Below are 24,707 nucleotides of genomic sequence, written 5' to 3'. Positions count from 1 at the left end.
CTGGGCTATAGATATAATCAGTCAATATATTTCATACATCTATGGGCCAGGGCATTGCATTTTGGGTAACTTAAAATGGCAGGCAACCACCACAGGTGGGAGCTGAGCTTGGCTCCCCTTCAAAAGTGGCACCACCACCAGCAGCAGCTGCTTCTGTAAAGCACCCAGACTCCTAGCAGATAGGCAATGAATGGCAGTGTGTCCAAGCTGGGTCAGTGAAGAGACCATTCAGGCACGCAGGTTCCTTGACCAGGGACCAGTCTGGCCCAGTGCTGGTGCCAGACCTACTTCAAAGTACCGTGGGACATGCAAAATGATGGTCACACTCACACAAACCCAAAATACCAACCTTAGAAGAAAATGAAGTACTGTCACCGCTAATGGTGAGTTCAACCCCCTCCACCAAGAAAATGTTGGAGAATTTCTTCTCCCCCTAGGGAAATCCCCCATTGGTAAAAACGTCCCCACAATTTCTTTGCCCACAGATAGGGCACACCTCTAGTCTGGATTTGTTGTGGTTAACTATGCAAATGTATAGGTGCAGTCTCCTCCTTATGATATGACATTGTCCAGGTTATTAATCCAAGCTGCTAAGACTACCATCACAAGGTATCCTGAATGCAGTGTTCTAAGAACAAGTCCACACAGGCAGATGTGAATGAATGGGGCATGGCGGTAGATCCAACACGACAGGCAGAACTTTCAAATACTGCATCTCACCTCAAAGCACAATGAATGAGGTTTTTTCAATTCATCTACTCAGCTGTGAGTCATCAAACAATGAGAAATCAAAGTGAACCAACCCCAAGAGATTGGTCATGGTGAGGGAGATCAAGCAGATGGGAAAGGAATCCTGGTGCCCTTTATTACTTTGCTGAAGAGGTCGCGCTGTGAAAAGCACTACCATTGTTGCAGCGCGAAGTTATTAGGGGCAGTAGAAGGAGGACTCTGGACTGACTCAGAGCTCCTTTTCATGAACAGCGATCGCAGAGTAGTTACTGCATTTGGGTAACGGTGATAAACCGGAGCCACAAGCAGACACAATTTTGATGGCATGCAATTTTGATCCTAGACAAATCCCAAACCAACTGGTCCCAAACCAATTGCCCTTTCACATGGTCAGGAAGCACCACTATGAATACACAGAGTTCTGTATCCACACACAACCATTATGCGCCCACTCATGGCAGTTCACAAGCCCTGTAGCTGACTTACCAAATCTTTCATCTGCTCTACCAATGTCTAAGGGATGTGGGTGGCACTGTGGGTTAAACCAGAGCCTAGGACTTGCCGATCAGGTCGGCGGTTTGAATCCCTGCGACGGGGTGAGCTCCCGTTGCTCGGTCCCTGCTCCTGCCAACCTAGCAGTTCGAAAGCACGTCAAAGTGCAAGTAGATAATTAGGTACCGCTCCGGTGGGAAGGTAAACGGTGTTTCTGTGTGCTGCTCTGGTTCGCCAGAAGTGGCTTAGTCATGCTGGCCACATGACCCGGAAGCTGTACGCTGGCTCCGTCAGCCAATAAAGCAAGATGAGCGCTGCAACCCCAGAGTCCGCCCCGACTGGACCTAATGGTCAGGAGTCCCTTTACCTTTACCTTTTACCAATGTCTAGCTCAAATGCAACCATCCAGTAAGCCCCCACTGTTCCCAGTTTCTCCTCCTGCTGCTCATGCTTGCCTCTCCTGCGGAAGGACCATTTGTTGGTGGGGGAGGATTTCTTCCAGATAACACTAATATCCCACATGAACAATTTCCCCCACTTATTAGAAAAGCCAATATATGCAGATGGAGACTCTGCCTCCCTGTGGCTGCATCTTATCTGCAAAACAGTAAATCGGGGTGACTTAATATGTGATCTTCCAGATGTCTGCTGGGCTATAGTCAGGAGTGATGGGAGCTGTCGTTCATAATATATAAGTCAAAGGGTAAAAAAAATCACACAGGAGGAACAGATTTAAAAATGCAGCCATCAGATAGCATCAAAAGTATAACATCTGTAGTGTATGTCATGGGTTTTATTTCAAGGTGAAGAAGTAGAACTTGTGGCATTCCAGATGTTGCTAAACAACGATGCCCATCAGCCCCTGCCAGGATGATCAATGGGCAGGAGTGATGGGAAATGTAGTCCAATAACCAGAGGAACTCTGGTTATCTACCCCCATCAAAGACACTGATTTTCCAAGGGCTGCTAGTGTAATACATATGCAAAAAAAAAAAAAAAAATGCTACAAACAGAATTGCATGCTAAAAAGGGAAAGAGTTGTGTAACACTATCGAGGGACAAATATTAAAGCTTTGATATTGCCACTACTGTAGTATTGAAGAGATGGGATGAGAAACAGGCATTGCCAGTGCTCCCCCCCCCAAAAAAATGTTTAGGGGTACTTTCATTTTCCTACTTATATTGAAATACTGCCCCACTATGAAGCCAAACGTGGATTCATAAAATGTTTAGGGGTATGCGTACCCCTGCATCCCCCCCTGAAAAAACCCACTGGGCATTACTAAATTTCTGTGTGTGCCCACCTACCCCCTTTAGATTAGGCATAGTTGTGGAAATGAGAAATGATTGGGCACAGCTGTGAATAATATTTCTCTATCAAAAGTGTGATGAAATGATGACAGAGCATGCTCTTGAATTAGATTTTCACAATGCTCGATTTTCTATGAAAGAACAAAGATCGTGTAAATGTCAAGTGGTTTTTAGCAGGCAGCAAAGCCCTCTGGCCCTGGCTTTCCACAAGCAGCTTGCTTATCACTGCAAACTTCTGTTATCAGTCTGATCAAAGGGAGGCATGGGCTAGAAGTTTAATCAGAGGATACTATTATCTTTTAAACATTGGTCAAGGGGAAATGAGGAGGTTAGGAGATATTTGGCTGCAGAGGTGCAAATCAAAATTCAAGGCTGCCCCGGGAGAGATATCTGCAGCTGATTTGTGGGACAGGGTAACGTCCTGGTTATCAAGATCCCATCCTCATCCAACAGCAGATATGTTAGCCATTAGGTCTTGGGAATCTTTTTGTAAGGAAATGTGCACTCTTCTTGTCCTGTTGACCTGAGTCAATAGATGAGATTTGAAACCTGGATTGAAATAGGGTCACCACATAATGAATCGCAAACTTCAACACTGATCTACGAACCCTTTGTGCAAAAATCCAGACAGTATCTTGAGAACATTGCAGGCGAGGCTTGCATGCACACCCCTTCCCATCTCCAGTTCTGTCTTTTGCATGTTCAGGTGAATGTCTGAATCCAGCTTGAAGTGTTGAAGCCCTTGCTGTCTGACTTCCCCCTGCCTCAAGACAGTAGGAAAGGGGAGGTTGCTAGGGTGGGTTGTAGGATCAGGGTGAACACAGTCCTGCTCACCCTACTGAGATCAGCTGTGGACATGGTTGTGTTCACCCCAGTCCTGCTCTGAAGCATTTGATCAGGGGTCCTCATGCTTGCATGTGGCCTTAACTGATCACTTGAGGCATCCTTTCCTGTGTGTGGCCTGAATCAAGTCACTGTATCTTTATTCCCCATCTGTAAAACAAGAGTGAGAACAACATGGTTCCCGGGATCTGTGGGATGGCACACTAACCAATTAGTATCAGTAGCCAAAAACACATCTACATGAAACTGACAGATAGGGATGAATCAGATCTTCTATGTATGTATTGATTATTGTATTTATATCCCAACTTTTTCCCAAGCATGTCAAGATGGCACACATGGTTCTCTTTCTTCCCATGTTATCCTCACAAGAACCATGTGAGGTAACCTAGGCTGAGAGACTGTTCTTAGCCCAAGGTCATGTGCTGAGTTCCACAGCTGAATGGGGATCTGAACCCTGGTCTGCCTAGTTCTAGTCCTAGTGCTAGTCCAGCGGTTCCCAAATTTTTTCAAGGCAGCACCCCCTTGGCTCCATAAACTCATCCCCAATGCCCCCTAACCTGCCTATAAAAAGCATTATTCAAAATGGCGAACAGAATGAACCACTAAGGAAGATAATAAAACAAAACATTCAAAACAGTAGCAATTATTTGCACATTTGCTCAAAATCCAGTTGAAACTATTTCGTTTGATTAATTCCACAAAGCTGGTGAACTTGAACCAGTGATTCCAGCTTTTTGAAGTCTAATAGTCATCTCCTGTGCCCCACTGCCGCCCCCTTGGCTTTCAGTGCTCCTCTAGGTAATCCCACCACCCCCAGGGGGCAGTTCTGCCCACTTGGGGAGCCACTGTTCGAGTCCAATACTCTAAGCACAACACTATGTGGTGTAATCCTGTACATACCCACTCAAAAGTAAGTCCCATTAAGTTCAGTGGAGCTTATTCCTGGGCAAATAGGGATAGAATGGCAGTCTAAAGGTCTTCTATTCAGGCACCCATCCACTACTCCACTGTGGTCAGTTTCAGGCGAGCTTTTTTTATAGGACAGCCATCAGTTCTGTTTGTTTCATAGTTGGGCATTTATTTAAGTCTGAAAGTGGAAACCCTCCCAGGCGAAATAGTAAAGAGTGCCTGATTCCAAAAATACATTTGTTTACAATACAGCCAAAGGCTACCTGCTGAAAACAGCCTTATGCCTCTATATCATTAATGTTAATTAGACAGAATGAATAGAGAGTCTCAGTGGGCCAAAAGCTCCCTGGGTGTAACTCCTATTAACCTCAGTTGAGATACATCAGAGAGAAATTTCGCTCAGTGAAATTAATTAGTGAAAATACCAGTGCTCTTGGCAGCTGCTCTTGGTGGTATGAAGAGAGGGCTTTATCCCCTTCAGCAAAGGTCTTAGTATGTGGTACGTTTTACGATGAAATAATGAAGATAATCAGAAAGTGGATAGGGAGTGGGGGAGAGAAATGGAAAATAATTCATTTTATCTGGAGCTCTCAAATGATTTGATTAAGGTATAATTCTACAGTATATGATACCTTGAGATCTTCGGCATATGTCGGAAGCAAGCAACATAAGACATGTAGGATGTACCTGATCTGCTGAGGCTTTCCACCAGAAAACCACCTGTTGCTCTTTTTCTGTTTTAGTAACAGTGTAGCACCCACCCATTGGAATAAACAGTTTTTCCAGTGGAACCACAAGAGCTCAGAAGCCTGCTTTTTCTGTGCCTCCCCCTCTTCTGTTGAATAGCACTGCTGTTGAGATATCTGCGGGGGCCACTATTTGTACTGTCTGGAAACAATTGAAGACACTTTCCCCAAGTTGACAGGCTTCCCAAGCTAAATAAATGAGCCTTTGCTATGAGCGTCCACTTGTTCTAGTTTTAGGCTTGTTTAAACATATTTGCTGTTTCGTGATTTTTAACTGTTTCTAATTATCTTATGTGCAAATCGCCTTGAGACGGTGGCTTAGGCAGCGACTGATAAATCAACAGTAATAGCAATCGATCGTTTGTAATCCAGCCGCACAATTTAGACTGCGCAGATTGATTGGAAAGCCAGTCAAAAAATGACCTTTGCTTACAAGTGGCACTGATTGTTTAAATAAAAGGGGGCAAATCCCTCCATTCTGTTCTGTTTTGGCTCCACACTGATCTGCTTTTCTTTTCTTTACACACACACAAAAAGAAGTCCTACCAAACTATATTGCGACTTGTGAAGCCCATGAAGAATGAAGTCATCTTTCTTCAAAGAGGGAACGATAATTGAATCACAGTTCTGTTCTGCATCTGGGTGTGTTTTCCTTTCAAAAACATGAAAAGACATGCTTTCATTTGCAGGTATCACCACCGTATTAACCATGACCACTCTCAGCACCATTGCAAGAAACTCCTTACCCCGTGTGTCCTACGTCACTGCCATGGACCTCTTTGTGACTGTGTGCTTCTTATTTGTGTTTGCCGCTCTGATGGAATATGCCACCCTCAACTACTACTCGAGTTGCAGGAAGCCACACTGCACAAAGAAGAAAAAGTCGGTAAGATGAGGTGGAGGAAGTGGGGAACTAAATTTCTGAATTAAAAGATGTTGAGTGGTATCCAACGTTTTCACACCTCTGCAACATGCAGGAAATATTATGCAATTTCCCAAATTATTATGATAGCGCTTCTGTGCTGCTTTCCGATGTTCCTTTAACCTGTTGCATTATGGAAATGTGGATTTTCGACTGATATGCTAGCAGGTCACATTAAATTTCATTTGCACCAGTGAGTGTGCTGTGACACAACCATGAGCATCACTGAACATTAGAAACCAGGGCAGAAGGTTGGCATGGAAGTGTTGCTCCACTTGTTGGTATAATAACAACTTGTGCAATTCCCAGAGTGGTTTAACAGTCAATACCTCTTTCTGGGGAACACTTTAGAAATGTAGCTCTGTGAGGCAAACAGAGGTCTCCTAACGACTCTCAAGACCTTTAGGAAACTACAGTCCCCAGAATTCTTTGGGGGGAATCCATGTCTGCTTTAAGTGGCACCACAGCTCTTTCAAAGGTGTGAAAGTGGCCCAAGAGAAGAATTGGATTGCAACACAGTAGAACAGACTTTCCCAACCTGGTACCCTCCAGATGTTTTGTTCTACAACTCCTATCCTCCCTTGGCCATGTTGACTGGTGTGGATGAGAGTTGTAGTCCAGAACATCTGGCGGGCATAAAGTTGGTCAAATGCAGCAATTTTTCTATTCACAAGAGCATAGAAGCTCTCTCTTCTACTTTACACAGACCATATTGAAATTTTACAATTCCCATGGTTTTGTAGCCTTGGCTTTATATATATATATTTTACAAATAAAAAGGTATTGTGATCTTTTTTCCCCTCTAAGCCACAGGGGAAGGGTTTATATTTGTGCCTTTGCCTCCAGGCAGGACATTAATATGTAAAAGTTTCAAGTAGCTCAGTGATGTATTCATCCTTCTCTGAAGTAGTGATATATATTTTTTCTTTAATGTTTTAATGCCATGGATGAATCATGGGGAGCATCCCCATGTCATTAAACATAACAGCCTGATTCATGACCTGTGAATCCCATTGATTTTAAATTAAGCTCACATTTTATTACTTCCCGTTGAAACCCATGGAAGTGAAAAGGGCTTAATTTGGGCCGGAGACATCTTAGGATGTCTCTTTAATATTTGAGAAACTGGCAAAAACGTATAAACGTTTACACCATATAATGTGTATTCTAGTCATGTCATTTCTTCTGAGTTTTTCTTCTTATTCTCTGATTTCTTTTACTTGAGCTACCTGATGTCAGTTTCGGGCACATGATGGTGAGTACGGTTTTTAAACCTCTTTTTAAAAAATTAATACAGCCTAAAATGTTGCTATGAATGGAAATATTTTCTTCTGCTTTCTTCTTCCCCTTATGAATGCAAATTGAAATAAAACTGAAGTAAATAAATGCTTCACCTTCATGCTTCTTTATACTTTGCCTTAATACAAAAACACAGGTTTTGATTCAACAAAAAGAATGTGTCTATTAACCTTAAGACTTTAGTTGTTAGTATTCGGCGCTAGCCTGCTGTGCAGCTTTTCACCATGCAGTGTTTATCAATGAAAGCTATGGACATGGTACAGTTAAGCTGTACCATTCCTTCCTGAATGCTGAAGTGGTACAGTCCTAGGGGGATGTCTGCACTCCACGATTTCTCTGCTTGTCTAGACCAGCCCAAAGTATCTGCATGCCAAAACTCTGATGTCCCTCTAGTAGCCAAGGTACTATCTCTTCTGTCCTCTCTTTCCCCCCCTAGAACTATTCTGTGCTAGAGATGAGGCCTCCTCCTACAGTCATCGCATTGAATAATGCCATGTACTGGCAAGAATTTGAAGACAATTGTATCTATGAATGTCTGGATGGGAAGGACTGCCAGAGCTTTTTCTGCTGTTACGAAGAATGTAAATCCGGTTCATGGCGGAAAGGAAGGATACACATAGACATTTTAGAACTAGACTCTTATTCAAGGGTCTTCTTCCCTACATCATTCCTGCTGTTTAACTTGGTGTACTGGGTTGGATACCTCTATCTCTAGAAATGGTGAAGGAAACTGTGTTTTCACACTTCTTAGGGATGGAGAACATGTGGAAGATAAGGACCTGGCCAGTGTCATCGCACAGAGTAAAAGGTCACCTTACGCTTTGTCATCAGAGAAAGAGAAGATTTTATTTACACCTTTGCCTGAAAAAAAACACAAAATAAAATATTCATCTCAAGTATGAGATTATTATTATTATTATTATTATTATTTTGCTAAGTACACCAGACACTATTGTATAACAAATTTTATTTATTGTTCCTACATAATGGAAGATTTGCTGGTGTGTTTTTTTTCCTGGGTTACCACTTGCTATGCAGCATTCCGGCAAGAAGGCTGAAGACAAGTACTCATTGATACATTATTCCCACCAACTTTAAAATACATTCTGGGAGCAAATGTTTATTGGTGTGGACTATCTATGATGTTAATTGAAAAGCCACTGGTATTCGTTTCATGGGATTTATAATATTTTTGTCTTGGTTTTAATTTGAGGTTTTTTTAAAAAAAATGTATGATTGAATTGAAACCTAAACATTTGCTTCTCATGAATATAGAGGTGTTGGTGTTACTAATGTAGCACCCCTTTAATACAAGTTGTGAAATTAATCTGACTGGTCGAACACTGCAGGAAATTATTTCTAGAATAATGTACTTGAATCTTGATAAGGCTTAGCTTGTTTATGGTAGTGTAGCAGATTGTAGCTGGTTGGGTGTACGGTTCACTATATAATAGCACTAGGAGGATGTGATTAATTGCAGGCTACCATTAAGTTTCTTCCATACATTAGAGTTTCTTTATCATGGATATTTAGGAGTGAGGGAAAGCTACTGATCCATCCTGTTTTGTTTTATTCTGCCCGTGCAGAATAAAACTCATGTACCTCAGAGTGCAATTCTATACCTGAGTTATGCTAGCTGACTGGACTTAGGAAGTGGCAAAAACACCACTCTGACAGTAGAGATGACATCACACCAACAGATGACCAACATAAATGTGAGTATAGAATTGCTCTGCTTATCACCATTCCATGTGAGCTCACATGTTATCCCTTGCACATTCAAGGGCCCCCATTCATTCCATTGGAAAGCCCTAATCTGTATGTGCTATCCTTTGAGTTCATGAACTGGATAAGAATGGGGCGAAGCGCTTGTTAGTGAGGGAATTCCACACACTTTGGAGTAGCAGCACTGGTAAGCATTCCTCTGTATTGGCACAACAGAAGCCTTATGTGTTCAAACAGGATTTTCTTGGGAAAGAAGTGAAACACTGCAGCTTCAGTTGTAATAAAGAGTGCATTTTGAAAAATTATTATGGATGAAGAGATATTGGGATTTTTTAAAAACTACTAATAGATTTTAAACTGGAAATGCGTTTTGTACTTTTGGTACACAGACATTAAATTGCTGAAAGTGTCACATTTTTTGTGTTGTGCAAACTGTTCATTATTGTGAAGCCCTTCATATCCCTTCCAAGAGTCCTGTATAAATGTGCCAAAATATCTACATTTTCTTTTTCTAAAGTTTTAAGTATTACTTCTGTCAAAAAAATTCCACCAACTTTGAATAGAATGGCATTTTCAAAAGTGTACTCTCAATACCATCAAATGCCTTTTTCTGTCAATTTGTACCCTTAATTTTGCTTATTCCAAAATGGATATGATTGCCTGTGGTGCACAGTTCATATTGTTCTATTTATCTTCATTTTCTTCTGAAATTGGGAAGGCAAGAATGAGTCTCAAGAGCATGTTGGAAACAATAGTATGAGAAATATAGGAAATGGAATTTTCTTGATTTTTTTTTAAAGGAATGAATACTTAATTTGAAACACTGTAAAAAAAATTACAAAATTAAGTGAAGTTCTGACATGGAAGCAAAGAAAATTAAGGGAAGGGCCACAGCTCAGTGGTAGAGCATTGTGGTCATTTTGTATACAAAAGGTCCCAAGTTCAATGTGGCATCTTTTCAGGGTTTTACACAGGACCGACTCCCATGTGAAACCCTAGAGAACCATTACCAGTCATGGGAAATTATATTTATTATTGGTCTGACTTGGTAAAAAAGCAGCCTCCTATGTTTCTAATATGTTAAATGAATTCAGTTTTTGAGAGCAAAACTCCATCACAAGGATAGAGTGTAGTTTAACACATACAATAGTCCTAATTATCTAGCTGGCTGGTTCAAGAATTTAGGAGTGCACTTCACTCTGTCCTAAGATACTCTGAAATATTTATCTTAGACCAAAATATTAATTTGTTTGGGTTATGCTACTGTTTTGTTTTTTTTTAAAAAAGAACCTCAAAAGACTTCAGCCTTCTCTTCTTATGTAGGGTTGTGGATGGGGAGGTGTTTTTGAGTTCAGTTCATATTTTTCTAAAAGCTGTGAAATGTAGAAGAGTCTACACATATGTGTACTAAAAGTCATGGACCTCTGATAAGAACAACATGAGCTATCATTGCAAAAACAAAGAAATAACAAAACACACCCCTGAATTGCTAACATAAGTATGAAAACCAAGCTAGTTATTGCCTAGCAACAGATCCTGCAAACACTCTATCCAATGAAAATCTGTGCATTTCAGAGGACCACATTAGATTCTGATCATTGGTAACTGCACTGAGCCTTTCTTTGAACAAGTACAAAAATGTAATCCAGCTCCATAACCTTCAACAGGAAGTTAGACATTCATTTCGATAGGAGGGCGGTAGTGAAGCTGTGGCACTTCAGATATTGCTGGACTATAAGTCTCCTCATCCCTGACCTGATGGGAGTTGAAATCCAACAGCAAATGGAGGGCCAAAAGCTTCTCACCTCTGTTATCGAAGGGGGAAAGCCACACTTTCCCCCCAATTACATAAAAATATGTAAACAGAACTCTCATTTTATAGGACAGTACTTTTATAGTCTAGCATTAGTTTTCTATGGGGATTCAGTCACAATACCGTGCCTTATCCGGACAATTAATTGTGTAATTAACAAACAACATCATTTGCGGCTTAAAATGCTCTGTTACCAAAGTACCTCATCTGATCAGAAGTGACTGATTTCCTAACTTGGCCAAAAAAAAAACCTCACAGAAATCTTGGACTGCCTGGGTGGTAAAAATCTTAACCCTGTGCCACACATTCATGCAAGACATTTATTCTATCTTGTTACAAAACAAGTGTGTTATGAAAATAGTGCAGACAATGCATCCACAGGCCAACATTTCAGGGGTCTGAAAGTCTCTTAAACCAATTCTCTTAGGAAAATTGGCTTTAAATTTTCATCCTTCACCCTATGAATCATTGAGCATGGCAAATCTAAATTTGTACAGATATATAACCTAAGTGTTTAATATAACCAAATGTAGACAGGAATCCTCATCCTCAAAAATTCAACAATGCTTCCAAATACGGGTGGAAGCCAATGATAGCATCTGGAGAGAATTAAACTACAGTGGTACCTCGGGATGCGAATGGGATCTGTTCCGGAGCCCCATTTGCATCCTGAACACAACGTAAGCCATGATGGCGCGTCTGCGCGTGCGCGGGTCGCATTTTGCCGCTTCCACGTGTGTGATGACATTTTGAGCATCTGCGCATGCGCGAGTGGCAAAACCCAGAAGTAACGCGCTACATTACTTCTGAGTTGCCGCGGAGCACAACTCGAACGTGCTCAACCCGAAGCACATTCAACCCGAGGTATGACTGTACTATTTGCATTGAAATCAATGAAACTTAAAAATATTTATCTTTGGCAGGATCATGGTCATTCCTCCCCCAAAAAAATCATCTAACTAAAAGTTCTATGGCATCCACCCTCTGAAAACAGTCATTGACTTGGTTTATGATATCATACCGGCATTTGTGCGGTAGACTGCTTATGAGATATGTTGAGGTCTTCCTCCTTTCATATGATCTATTGCTTCTTCATTGCCCTCGTTTCCACTTTGACCCATTGAATTTATTACTGATTCCTTTGCTTGCCTTCCAAATTTTTGTGCCTGTATTTCTGGAACCAGATAGCTATTGCAAGACTTTGGTGATCCACCACAGCTTAAAATAAATTGTTCGCTTTAAACAATAATGCACCTAGAGAAACTAGATTCAGGTAAGTGATCAGTGAGCAAAACCCCACTTCCAACAAAACAGAACTCATATAAACATTGCCTATTTTCCTTGTATGTTATGAATTACCTCTGAAAAGGGTATCAAGCACAACAAAATCGGATGGAGACAAGCATGCAATTCACTTAATCTCATTGGGATCAGCATGAAGTAAAATGATTTGCAATTTGGGTATGCAGTGCCATAATTATAACAGCATGAGGATGCCCTCTTTAGGGAGTAATGGACAGTTCAAGGGCCTATGTAAGCTTCTCAGCTCTTCCCTACCATTTTTCATGACTGTGCACTGTTGTGCTTGTGTTAGTTCTGGTAATTATTGTACACAAGAAGCCATGTCCAACCAACTCATATTCAAAGCTGACCCATTGAAATCAATGGGCTTCAGTTACTCTGGTGTTTGATGTCACCCTGTGCCCCTGATAGGAACTTCCTCCAGTGAATGAAGTTTAGCCAATTGATCACCAGTGCTGGAGGACATTGAAACAGCCACTTTTCCAGCCTTTCTTCTTTCCTAGGATGCATTCTTCAAGTACCTTATAGAGAGATGTGAAAAAGCATACGGCCTTGAGCTAACTTTTGCCTTGATCTGCTTGTCCCAGAATTAAGCAAGGGCCACAGCTGACTTTGTGCCAGAACATTGACTTTTGCCAGGGCTGAAACCATTTCTAGAAGGGTGCCAGGGGTTCTGTTGTTTTCCAGAGCATTAGACCTGATCTAGAAATTGTAATGATGGAACGACAGCCAGTGGTTCAGGGGACTGTTTGAATGATGCTGCAGCCAGAGATTATTGAGAGTGAGAAGAAAAATGCCTCTGGAATGACATGGATGTAACATCATTTAAGCAGAGGCATAACAGGCTGTGACTATGGCAGGCTGTGAATTGCAACGCTTCTGGCATAAGCAGAGGTGCCCCCACCCCATTTCACTGTCTCAGCTGAAATGGGAAGGTGCTGCCCCCCCTGCACTACTGCCGCTCCAACACCAAAAGCCTCATTTACGAGGGTCACATGGCAGCAGCACACTTGCCAGGGCAAGTGGAACATCCGTGGGGGCACTGCCCCATGGTATTCCATCGCTGCTTCAATGGGCCAATAAGCTAAAGGAAGAGCCCTACGCAGAGAAGCTGATGGCAGTGCCACCTACACTATTTATCATAGGAAGATCGCCTCTCACAATGAAGCAAGCTTTTTTTAAAATACAAAAAACCGAGGATGGAGTCAAAAATGCTGCTCCACTTTCAGGGCTGACGTAGAGAAAATAGGGTTCAGCACTAAGAGCTCCAGCTTGCTGGATCCTACTGAAACGAAGATGCCTGTTTCAGCTTCCACGATCCATTCTAGTGATTTGGCCGAGTAAGAATATAAGACGAGCCTGCTGGATCAGGCCAGTGGTCCATCTAGTCCTGCCTCCTGTTTTCAAAGTGGTCAACTAGACGGCTGGAGAAATTAATAATAATAATAATAATAATAAATTATTTATATCCTGCCTTCCCCAGCCGCAGCCGGGCTCAGTAATGCTACTCCCTTCCCTGAAAATATTCAGTGGAAAGAAATGTAGCAGTAATTTCACCCCAGAACCCTATAAACATAACTGTGCAAGTCATTTATTTGGCTTATTCCCACTAATGACAAGGAGGTGCCATTTTAATCTGGAGCTGGCAGATCCAACTGTGATATTGGAGCATCCCTGCTGCAGTTCTAACTGGTGTTGTGATATCTCTTCCAAGCGACTGTTAACGCATCCCTTGGCTTTTGAAAATAATGGAAGGAAAGAAATATAATTTGCAGGCATCGGTGACAACGCTTGTCCAAGTGTTTTATATTTTATTTTGCCACATAGAAGCAATTAAAAGTTTTAAAGGAAAGGGCAAGAGGAAATCGTAGGGATTGTTCTTTGACACTAAAAACCCTTGCTTTATCATTAAGTAAAATAAGCAACAAAGATCTTCTGCTCTTTATTGCCAATTTTTGTCCAGTAGAAGCGAACGTTTCACATATCAAAACTCCCCCCATTGTGGAACCTTATGTCAACTGGCAACCAGCAATCATGTTTCCCCATAATATTAAAAGCAGCATTTGTTGAGCATTTAGTGCCTTGTAGAAGCATTATTGTTTTTATGGAATTCATCGCTCAATTATCCACCAATGCCAAATTCATTCTTCTCCCCCCCCATAAAAATTAAAAAATAAACCCCATCCGCACTCACAGGTAGATGAACATAACTGCACTATACAATTTTCTCTTGATGCAACCCATTGGCTGTAATTTACAAGCCACTTATGCTGGACAAGAACTGCAGCTCCCCATGCCCTTGGTTCTCAAATAAGCAGCACTACGCTAAGTGGTCCTTGTACTAGAGCCTTAACCTATGAGCTAAAATGCTATACAGCATGTCTGAATTAATTGGCGTATTGATTTCTCATTTGTTTCCATTCCCAACTATTCTTTGCCATTTATTTCTCCCAAGGAAATGAAGCCTCAGTGATCCCTTCAAAATGGGATTCACAGGAAAAAAATGTGTTCAAAGACAGAGAAGCCAACTCAAATAATTTTAGAATATTATTTTTTATGGTCTTAATACGGTATATAGCATTTGGAACAAATCACACTACTATAAGTGAACATGGGCCAAAATACATCCTTCTCCAAAAGGCGGAGGATAGACAAAGGGCAGTTTTGCATGGCTTGGTAAGCCAAAGTATAGCTTAGCCACATAATGCAAATGTGCAGACTACAGCTTGGGGTTAGTAAGGCAAGAGCTTAACCAGGAACCCTAGTATGGAAGATGCTGAGCCAAAACATGAGCTCCTCTCTGGCAACCTGCATATTTATGTAGTCTCATTAAACAATGGCTTGGTTACCATGTCACAAAAATCAAATACTGTAAAAGGAGCAGGTTGCAGAATACAATGCAACTCTGCTGAGTTGATCTGCCACAGCTTAATATAAATTGCTCACTTCTGAGTTGAACAGAATTCAAAAAGCCCTCGTCCTTACTATTATAGCTTCTTCTTGTTGTTGTTTAGTCATTTAGTTGTGTCTGACTCTTCGTGGACCAAAGCACACCAGGCAGGAGTCTTCCTGTCTTCCACTGCCTCCCACAGTTTGGTCAGACTCATGTTCATAGCTTCGAGAACACTGTCCAACCATCTCGTCCTCTGTCGTCCCCTTCTCCTTGTGACCTCAATCTTTCCCAACACCAGGGTCTTTTCTCTTCTCATGAGGTGGCCAAAGTATTGGAGCCTCAGCTTCACGATCTGTCCTTCCAGTGAGCACTCAAGGCTGATTTCCTTAAGAATGGAGAGGTTTGATCTTCTTGCAGTCCATGGGACTCTCAAGAGTCTCCTCCAGCACCATAATTCAAAAGCATCAATTCTTCGGAAATCAGCCTTCTTTATGGTCCAGCTCTCACTTCCATACATCACTACTGGGGAAACCATAGCTTTAATTATACGGACCTTTGTCGGCAAAGTGATGCCTCTGCTTTTTAAGATGCTGTCTAGGTTTGTCATTGCTTTTCTCCCAAGAAGCAGGCGTCTTTTAACTTCGTGACTGCTGTCACCATCTGCAGTGATCATGGAACCCAAGAAAGTACTATAGCTAGTTGACACAAATTTGTATGGCCTTTGTAATATCAATGGACCAAGAAGGCATAGATGATGCAGCATGAGAGGCCTAGAGAGGGGATGCTGCCCCTTTCTGCCTTCTGTCTGGAACTGACAACACCTCACAACCGACCAAATGAGTGATAGAGCTGGGGCAGGAGGCAGCTGTCAGTGCAGAAATACTGATGGCTGCTGTGGTGGGGGGACTGGAGTCCAGTTCCACCACCAAGAGAAGGACGCCAGTATCAGTGCTGTGATATTAGTCCACAATTCTTAGCACAGTGATGAATAGATTTGGTCCAAACTTTTTAAACTATGCTTTAGGGGGAAATAATAATATTTGGACTACATATGAAACAATGACATTTTCTGCTGCTGTATTCTTGTGTAAAGTATAAGCAGGTCAACTTCACTTATTGGTTGAGCAGCATCTACAGCAAGGTTGGGGAACCTGTAGCCCTCCAGATGTTATTGCACTACAACTCCCATCATCCCTGAACATTTGGCATACTAACTGGGGCTGATGGGAAGTTCTCCAGCCCTGCTCTAGATGTTATTCAAAGATAGTCAGTGAAGTTCCTCTCGCAGAACATCTTCATTCAGTGAGGAAAGTTCAGATTATTCAGACATTTGATGACTACCATTATCCCAAAGTACAAAACTGATATTTTCCTTCAGTCTTTATTTCTTGAGGTGATAAAAAGTGCTACTTAATCGGACAGGGATTATGCTTTCAAGAGAAGAAACGTAAAAGTACTATAAAATATTTTTATATGCTGCCTACACACCTTACTTTGGATATGTGACTCATGTAGCTTGCAGAACTCACATTTCCCAGACCGAGATGTCTTTATGGACCATTGGAGGAAGAAGACAATCCAATTAGAACCACCCGCCAACCTTTTCTCTTCCTCTTATTTTCAAACTGAATTCGTTTCTCATCTCCCACAAGACATGCACATATCCAAAAATGACCACAATGCCTCAAGACCTTATCATTAACCTTATCACTGCTAAAGTCCCAGGTGAAGTAGAGATGAATGAGCCAGTAGAAAAGCATTTGCAAAGAAAGGAGGTGAATGACTTAGCTTTTCAGCTTTGTTTCAGAGTTCCATGGGTAGTCCTCTTTTTTTCCTTTATTCCAAATATTTTTGCATGACTCACAAAGCTCAGTCAAAGAGGTGGAAATGAGTGTTTGACATTTCATCGTCACATTGATAATCTACCAATTAGGAAGTGTTGCAAGGCAGTTGTATAGACTGAAGATAGGTCTATCAAGAACTATCAGCCATGACTATGAAATGCAACCTTCCCATTCAGTGGCAGTAGAGCACTGACTATCAGATGGAAGGAACAGAGAGTAAGATGATGGTCATTTACATCATGGCTTGTTGTGTACTCCCAGAAGAATCATCTAGCTCTGTTGAAGGCATAAAATTGGGAAGTGTTGGGAACAGAATGTTGAACTAGACCAGCCTTTCTCAACCTGTGGGTCCCCAGAGGTTGTTGAACTACAATTCCCATCACCCCTAGCTAGCAAGGCCAGAGCTCAGGGATGATGGGTGTTGTAGTCCAACAACATCTGAGGACCCACAGGTTGAGAACCGCTGAACTAGACAGACCTTGCTTAAATCCAGTGAGACAAGTCTTTCTTATGTCCGCCTCTGGGTCACTGACCAATGTGTCATGTCTACCCAATTTAATCATCTATACAAAAGTTGTGCCAACTCTCTGCAGCTTGCTACAAAGTATTCTCTAAATTATCCACACTCAAAAAATCCCCCCTCCCCAAATTGCTTCAGTTGACTTGCAATATTACAAGGTTAAAGAAAATAATTTAACATCAGATCAGGAAGAAAAATTGACAAAGCCATAATGTGCCAATATACTTAGGTTTTCCAGTAAGTACCCCAAAATGAAATGAAATTCTTGCGGAGGTTCTACAGACATATTTTAAAATTAGTTATCAGGAAGAAGCCAAAAACACACTTCTGGATCTATCCATATTAAGGGATCCGACTCAGTTTTTAAATATATATGAAAGCCAAGGTACGCATCTTCTTTTTACTGTGACACTTCAAAAAGAACCAAATAATCAAAATTGTACACAAAAGGAACAAACAAGCTTGAAAATATTCTTGGATGGAGAATTTGCAGGATCAAACTCTTTACTTGTGTTGTCATTCACTGCAAGATATTGTACCATAATAACACAACAATTATAGTTATAGTTATATTAGTGAAAAGAAAGTAACACACCCAACTGTACTGTTTGCTTTGCAGCTTACCTTATAGTCATTTTGATTTGGAATACTGTTGAACTACAACACAATTTTTTCAAAAAAGAAAAGAAAAAAGAATCACATACAAAAACTACAGAAGGTTCATTATTTTAAAACTGGTTTTCCCTTCTTCATTAGCAGTACAGCTTGTGATGTTTTAGTGAACTGAAAGTATACTTCTGTGCCCAAAATGTGCCTTGATTAATACAGGTAGCACTAGTGCCAGTATGCCATTTTAGCTTAGGTAGCAATTTTAGTAATGTTCACATAAAGACCCAACCAGTCCAATAAAGCCAGCCATCTTTTATTCCCTACACAAGCATTTCCAACAGAAAGCTGCCCTCTTAAAGACACATGCATCCAATTTTTGTGTTAAAGAGGTAGGGCTGTGCATCTAGACCAATATTTATATTTGTATTTTGATTCTAACATTTGTATTTCTGAATACAAATAAAAGCGCATATTATCAGAACTTGGTAATGTGTAAGGTGGTTATTGATTCCTATGTCAGGCACACCATTTCTTGAGAACCATGTCAGAGGCAAAATTTGGACACACATCTGGGATGAGCCGTGAGGCTCTGAATCAGTCACAATTCGGAGGGCAGGGAGGAAGGATTGGGAACCAAGCCAGAGATCAGGGCCATAAATCAGGACTGAAGAGCAAACAAGGAGGAAGAAGCAAGAAGGAAGCGAGGAATACGACCACAAAACAAGTCAGAGCTAGAGAACAAACCAGGAGGCAGGACCGAGGACCACAGAATGACCAAAGCTACAGGAATACACTGGAACAAGAAGCTTTCTTACACACCTTCCTGTCCAGAACTCTCAAATTGCCTGCCTGGTCCAGGATCTGAAAGTACATTACAAAGTAGCTGCCCCTTTGCTGTTCAATGGTTCACCATATGAAGAGCTGTACATGGATTTGGCTGCTCCTGCACTCTGTGAATTTGGCCCTAAAGATTAAGTTGCTGATGCGCTGTACCTCTGGCCTCTCCCTCTGCCTCTCACCCCCAGCTTATAGCACATGTCTGTTTTCAGTGGGGCTTGCTTCCAGGTAAATGCACATAGAACCGCCCTCTAACTCTGCTGGCCCTAAATAGCAACAAAATCTGTCCCCAGAGACAGTAACCGTACCACTGACAATCTTATAGGTGTACTAACAGAAATACCTTTGTTGTGAATTCATACATACGTGAGAAAATTTATGAGAGAGCACAGTGGAAACCAGACCTTTAGGAAATGTTACTTAAAGGTAAAGGGACCCCTGACCCTTAGGTCCAGTCGTGGCCGACTCTGGGGTTGCGGCGCTCATCTCGCTTTATTGGCCAAGGGAGCTGGACTATAGCTTCCGGGTCATGTGGCCAGCATGACTAAGCCGCTTCTGGCGAAACCAGAGCAGTGCACGGAAACACTGTTTACCTTCCCACCGGAGCGGTACCTATTTAACTACTTGCACTTTGACGTGATTTCAAACTGCTAGGTTGGCAGGAGCAGGGACCGAGCAACGGGAGCTCACCCCGTCACGGGGATTTGAACTGCCGACCTTCTGATTGGCAAGTCCTAGGCTCTGTGGTTTAACCCACAGTGCCACCCATGTCCCTTATGTTACTTAGGAGGACCTTATTCCTGCATTCCAGCGGATTGGACTAGATGACCTCCAAGGTCCCTACAGTCCTATGATTCTGTGACCTTATCTTTATTACCTAGCATTACAATGTCTGGAAATTGTTTTTCATATTTAGTCCAAGATTTCATTTAACGGCAACAGCGTCTGAGATAAAATGGATGTTCAGCTATTTTTATTTTATAAAGTCTTCTGTCAAAATACAGGCAATGCTATTGAAAGGTGCACATTTCCCCATTCTTTCTGTGCCTGGGATATATTCATTCTGCTTGCTACTTCAAAAATGGTCAAATGAAAATTCTCTCAATGCCTTATGCAACAAGTGAGAAAGCAATGTGGTGCCTGGTGAATAAAGGCCTGAAAAACTCATGCAATGCAACTCAGTTCAGATGCAATTTCAAGTATGCCATTTAAGGTAAAGGTAAAGGGACCCCTGATCATTAGGTCCAGTCGTGGACAACTCTGGGGTTGCGGCGCTCATCTCGCTTTACTGGCCGAGGGAGCCGGCGTACAGCTTCCGGGTCATGTGGCCAGCATGACTAAGCCGCTTCTGGCGAACCAGAACAGCGCACGGAAACGCCGTTTACCTTCCCACTGGAGTGGTACCTATTTATCTACTTGCACTTTGATATGCTTTCGAACTGCTAGGTTGGCAGGAGCAGGGACCGAGCAACGGGAGCTCACCCCGTCGCAGGGATTCGAACCGCCGACCTTCTGATCGGCAAGTCCTAGGCTCTGTGGTTTAACCCACAGTGCCACCCACGTCACTTATAGACTGTCAAATAACCAATAACTGGACACCAGTGGTCCCATCTGCACTATACGTTGAAAACACTATGATACAACTTTAAATAGCCATAGCTTCCCCCAATGAATCCTGGGGATTGCAGTTTGTTAAGAGTGCTCAGAGGAGACCCCTATTCCTTCCTCGGAGCTACAATTCCAGAGATCTCTGGGAAGACAGACCGACTGTTAAATCACTCTGCAAATTACAGCCCTTTAAGACAAACAGAAGAAATATAGATTGGTGTACTGGGCTGGATAAAGTTCTAAAATGGATTGTTCCTCTCATGGCCTTGGGAGAAAACCAAGATTGCACAAGGATAGTCTTCACAAACTGACCACAAACACAGAGTTAACTGAAACATTTCTCTGGCAATGGCAGGTTGGCAAAGGTAGGTCACAAGCATAGCAATTAATGATTATTACCATTCCCTGTATGTATCTATTAAGGATTGTCCATATTTATGATTATCTGTGAGGTTGTAGGGAAGAATAAGCACTATTTGTGTGAACCAACCCTTAGTTACAAAAAGGTTAGCTGTTAAAATGTGGTTAATCATCTACAGTGGTACCTCGGGTTACTTACGCTTTGGGTTACATACACTTCAGGTTACAGACTCTGCTAACCCAGAAATAGTACCTCAGGTTAACTTTGCTTCAGGATGAGAACAGAAATCGTGCTCTGGCGGCGCGGCAGCAGTGGGAGGCCCCATTAGCTAAAGTGGTGCTTCAGGTTAAGAACAGTTTCAGGTTAAGAACGGACCTTCGGAACAAATTAAGTACTTAACCCGAGGTTAAACTGTAATCAGCTTTTGAGTGCCTGTTTTGGTTGAAAAATACACATATGTGACCAGATGACTATTATTAATAGCCCTGTTTGGTGAACTGCCTTTTAATACAGTTGTACCTCGGAAGTCGAATAGAATCTGTTCCGGAAGTCCTTTCGACTTCCGAAACATTCGGAAACCAAGGCATGACTTCCAATTGGTTTCTGATTGCACAGGTGCACTGGAAACAATAGCGGAAGCCATGCCAGACATTCGGCTTCCAAAATAAGAAAAAAGAAAAACAGAACACTCACTTCTAGTTTTCAGTTGTTCGGGAACAGGAACATTCGACTCCCAAGGCATTTGGGAGCCGAGGTACGGCTGTAATTCTATTTACATATTTTTCCATTAGATTACAATATTTTTAACAATTGCATTTTTACTTGCAGGTGTAGTTGCTTTTGACACACACACACACATACACACACACTGTTTGTTTTAAATTGTTTGCTGTTCTGTATATGCCAAATAGTGTGTGTGTGTGTGTGTGTGTGTGTGTAAACAGAGACTATAGGGTTGAAACGCATTTGGTCATTATTCCATTTTGTTTTATTGAGTAGTTTTATATTCTATCTGTTTACAATCTCTCATTATTAGTTACATAAAACACTTGCATAATGCCAGCTCTATGCTAATTCAGTTGGCATTATTTGGAAGTTCAGATCCCAACTTGTTCATAATCACCTCTCTTGGTTTGCTGGCACTTGCTTCCTCTTTATTTCACCTCATCATCTCCCAAAGTGGGAAAGATGTGATTTAAAAGATAGGCCCTGTTTAAAGGCTCACAATCTAATAGGCAAATAAAACAAGGGGAGAGAGGGAAGGGAGGGCTATCAAAATACAATACCAGTACATGAACAGGGCCTGCCCAATATATTTTGCCACCAGAGGCAAAGGAGAAAATAGCAGCTTCTCCCATTTCTGCATACATAATATGACTGGATTGGCAGAGGGATTATACTCCACCACTATTCATGGGGTATTATCCTTCACCCCATCTGAGGCTGCAGGGCAGATCAAGGGGACTAGGAGTAGGATGAGTGAAAAGTTTGATTCAGTTTGCATTGAAAGGCAAAGTTACCTAATTCACACATTCCAAAACAATATTTGAACAATATTCAATCATCTCACCCTGATTTCAGTGGGAGAGTTAAGCACGTACTCAAAATCTAACACAATGAAACCAGGAGGAATGAAAAATCCTTATTTGTGATGGGTTGTGTCCTTATTGACTAGCACTAGCATCAGTTCATTAGTTAAATACATGTTCGTGGCAATCTACATATCGCTATGTTCCTACAAGTGTAATATTTTAGTTAAATGAAGAGCAACAGAGCAGGTTAACACTGTTTCTATAAGAGGCGCTTTTTGCAGACCTGGCTGATCATTCTGCAAGAACCCAGTGGTTAGCACAATTGTCTGGGTTTCTGATTGCCATAAAATATGCCTATTAATAACAGCAGGTTGGCTCTGTGAATAGAAGAAGCAACATGAAAACTGGTCCCCCATGATCATCTGCATATTTTTACAAGGAGTTACCAAGTATATAATCTATTTCCTATGTGTTTTAAGTGGACAAATCGTCTTGAACATGCTTTAAAAGAATCAAAGAATAACACTTTCCACTGAACTAGTGATTTATTTCAATTTCATCCTTTTTAATATGCTTTCTCTACCCCTTTTTTCTTCTACCTCTGATTCCTTTTGCCATCAATCCCATTGAACTCATCGGGTGGTGCTCACTGCTGTGTTTGATTATTCTGGGGTTTGCAAAAATTACCTCCATTTTTCTCAGGCCAAATTCTTTGCCCTGGGTCTCAGCCATTGTCGAGTTTCTGCAACACATGGGATAATGTCAAAATGAAGGTGATTACCTGTCTACAGTGGTCCATGCTTTGGTGACCTCCCAGTTGGATTACCATTATCCATTATATGTGTGGCTGCCCTTGAAGACGACACAGAAGCTTCAATTAGTGCAGAATTTGGCTGCCAGAATTTTAACAGGTACATATGGACAGCCTCAGATATTTCGCTCCCTGAAGCAGAGGATAAGATAGCACCCCCTCCTATCCCATCTATAAAGGGTGATAGGATCGGTGGTTGAATCTAATGTCAACACTGGTGACAGGACCCCATACCTGGGGGCAGCAGGATGGCTTAGAAGGTGTAGGATGAGTTGTGCTGTACATACAGATTTGTCCTCAAGCCCCTCACTGCCACTCCAGTTCTTTAGCATGTGCCACCTAAGGCAGCTGCTTTATTTGCCTAGTGGTAGGGCTGGCTTTGCTGGTGCCACCAGGTTTGCTCATAATGCTCAAATCATTGAAGAACTTCAATGGTTGCCTACACTGTTGGGTCCAATTGAAGGAGCTGAGATTTACATTTAAAATCTGTAACTAAATACCTGAGAGGGAGCACCTCTTCATATACCAGCCTGCCTATGTCTTAAGATTCTCAACTCAGGCCCTGCTGTAAGTGTTGCTTTTCTTAAAAGTGCATGGTTTGAAGTACATATGAAGAAGAGGGTTTCTTCATTGGTGGTGCCTTTGCTTAACAATATTTTGGGTACCAGGTTAAGATGTTTTTATTTACCCAGACATTTTAATTTGAATAATCCCTCACCCAGTTTTTCACTAATGACTTTTGGCATAGTGGTTAATATTGTTGTTTTATTGTATTAGGATTTCAGTAATTTATAAGCTGAAGGTTGGATCCAGACTTAGGCAGTAAACCCATTAAAAAAATATATCAGTTGCATAATATGGCAGAGCACATGTAGCTTCCAGAAGTAGATGAAGATTGGCAGCTACTTTCTTCCAATGATGTCTATCTAGATCCGAGACAAAACAATATACCTCGTTTCATGTTCATTTTGGAAACTGTTGAAAAGCGTATTTCTTGAGAGCCTTTTCTTCCATGCAAACTTATCTCTTTCTCAAAGCATATCCCTGATCTCTTTCTACTCTTCTTAGTTCCTCTAGAACAATATTCCATAACCAGGTGCCATCCATATTGGACTGCTTGAAGTTGTAGTTCAAAACATATGGAGGGCACCAGGTTGGGGAAGGCTGCTCTACGGTCATTCCCTTAGGACAAAAAGAATCCACTATGTCTCTCACCGGGTAACTGAAGGTGCTACATATCACTTTCCTTCCTATAGTCTTCACTTTTCCTCTCTAGAGCATTCTGTTTAACACTTTACTGCTGCACAACAAACTGATTATGGAAGAAAATAGATGGGCTTAGTGTTGATTTTCCCCTTGATGTTTTGATTGTTGATCTGTCTCTATTGATCTCCTCTCTTTATACTGCAGTAGCAAACCAAACTTCTCCTTCCTATAGAAATTTCTCCTGCTGGCAGGAGTGTGTACCTGTTTCTCTTTTGCCTTACTTAAAGAAAACAGAGCTGTCCATTATGTCATTTCCCAAATTTTCCCAACCAAAGAATTTAAGTAAAGTGTTGTTAGCCATGATGGCTATGTACTACCTCCACCATCAAAGG

General features: G+C 41.6%; 1 protein-coding gene across 1 annotated transcript in view; it reads left to right on the top strand.

Moving 5' to 3' along the window:
- Window positions 1–8,171, top strand: part of GABRG3 (gamma-aminobutyric acid type A receptor subunit gamma3) — a 296,269-nt gene extending 288,098 nt beyond the window's left edge. Inside the window, exons 8-10 of the mRNA XM_053384109.1 lie at window positions 5,723–5,919; window positions 7,181–7,210; window positions 7,691–8,171. Coding sequence (XP_053240084.1) covers window positions 5,723–5,919; window positions 7,181–7,210; window positions 7,691–7,969 — 506 coding nt within the window. The 3' untranslated portion in view covers window positions 7,970–8,171. The remainder of the gene's footprint in view (window positions 1–5,722; window positions 5,920–7,180; window positions 7,211–7,690) is intronic.
- The last annotated feature ends 16,536 nt before the right edge of the window (window positions 8,172–24,707 follow it).

This window comes from Podarcis raffonei, chromosome 4, assembly GCF_027172205.1.
Source record: "Podarcis raffonei isolate rPodRaf1 chromosome 4, rPodRaf1.pri, whole genome shotgun sequence".
In the NCBI taxonomy this organism is placed as follows: Eukaryota; Metazoa; Chordata; class Lepidosauria; order Squamata; family Lacertidae; genus Podarcis; species Podarcis raffonei.
The sequence above is the reverse complement of the archived record's forward strand: the minus strand, read 5'-3'. Positions and strand labels throughout refer to the sequence as shown.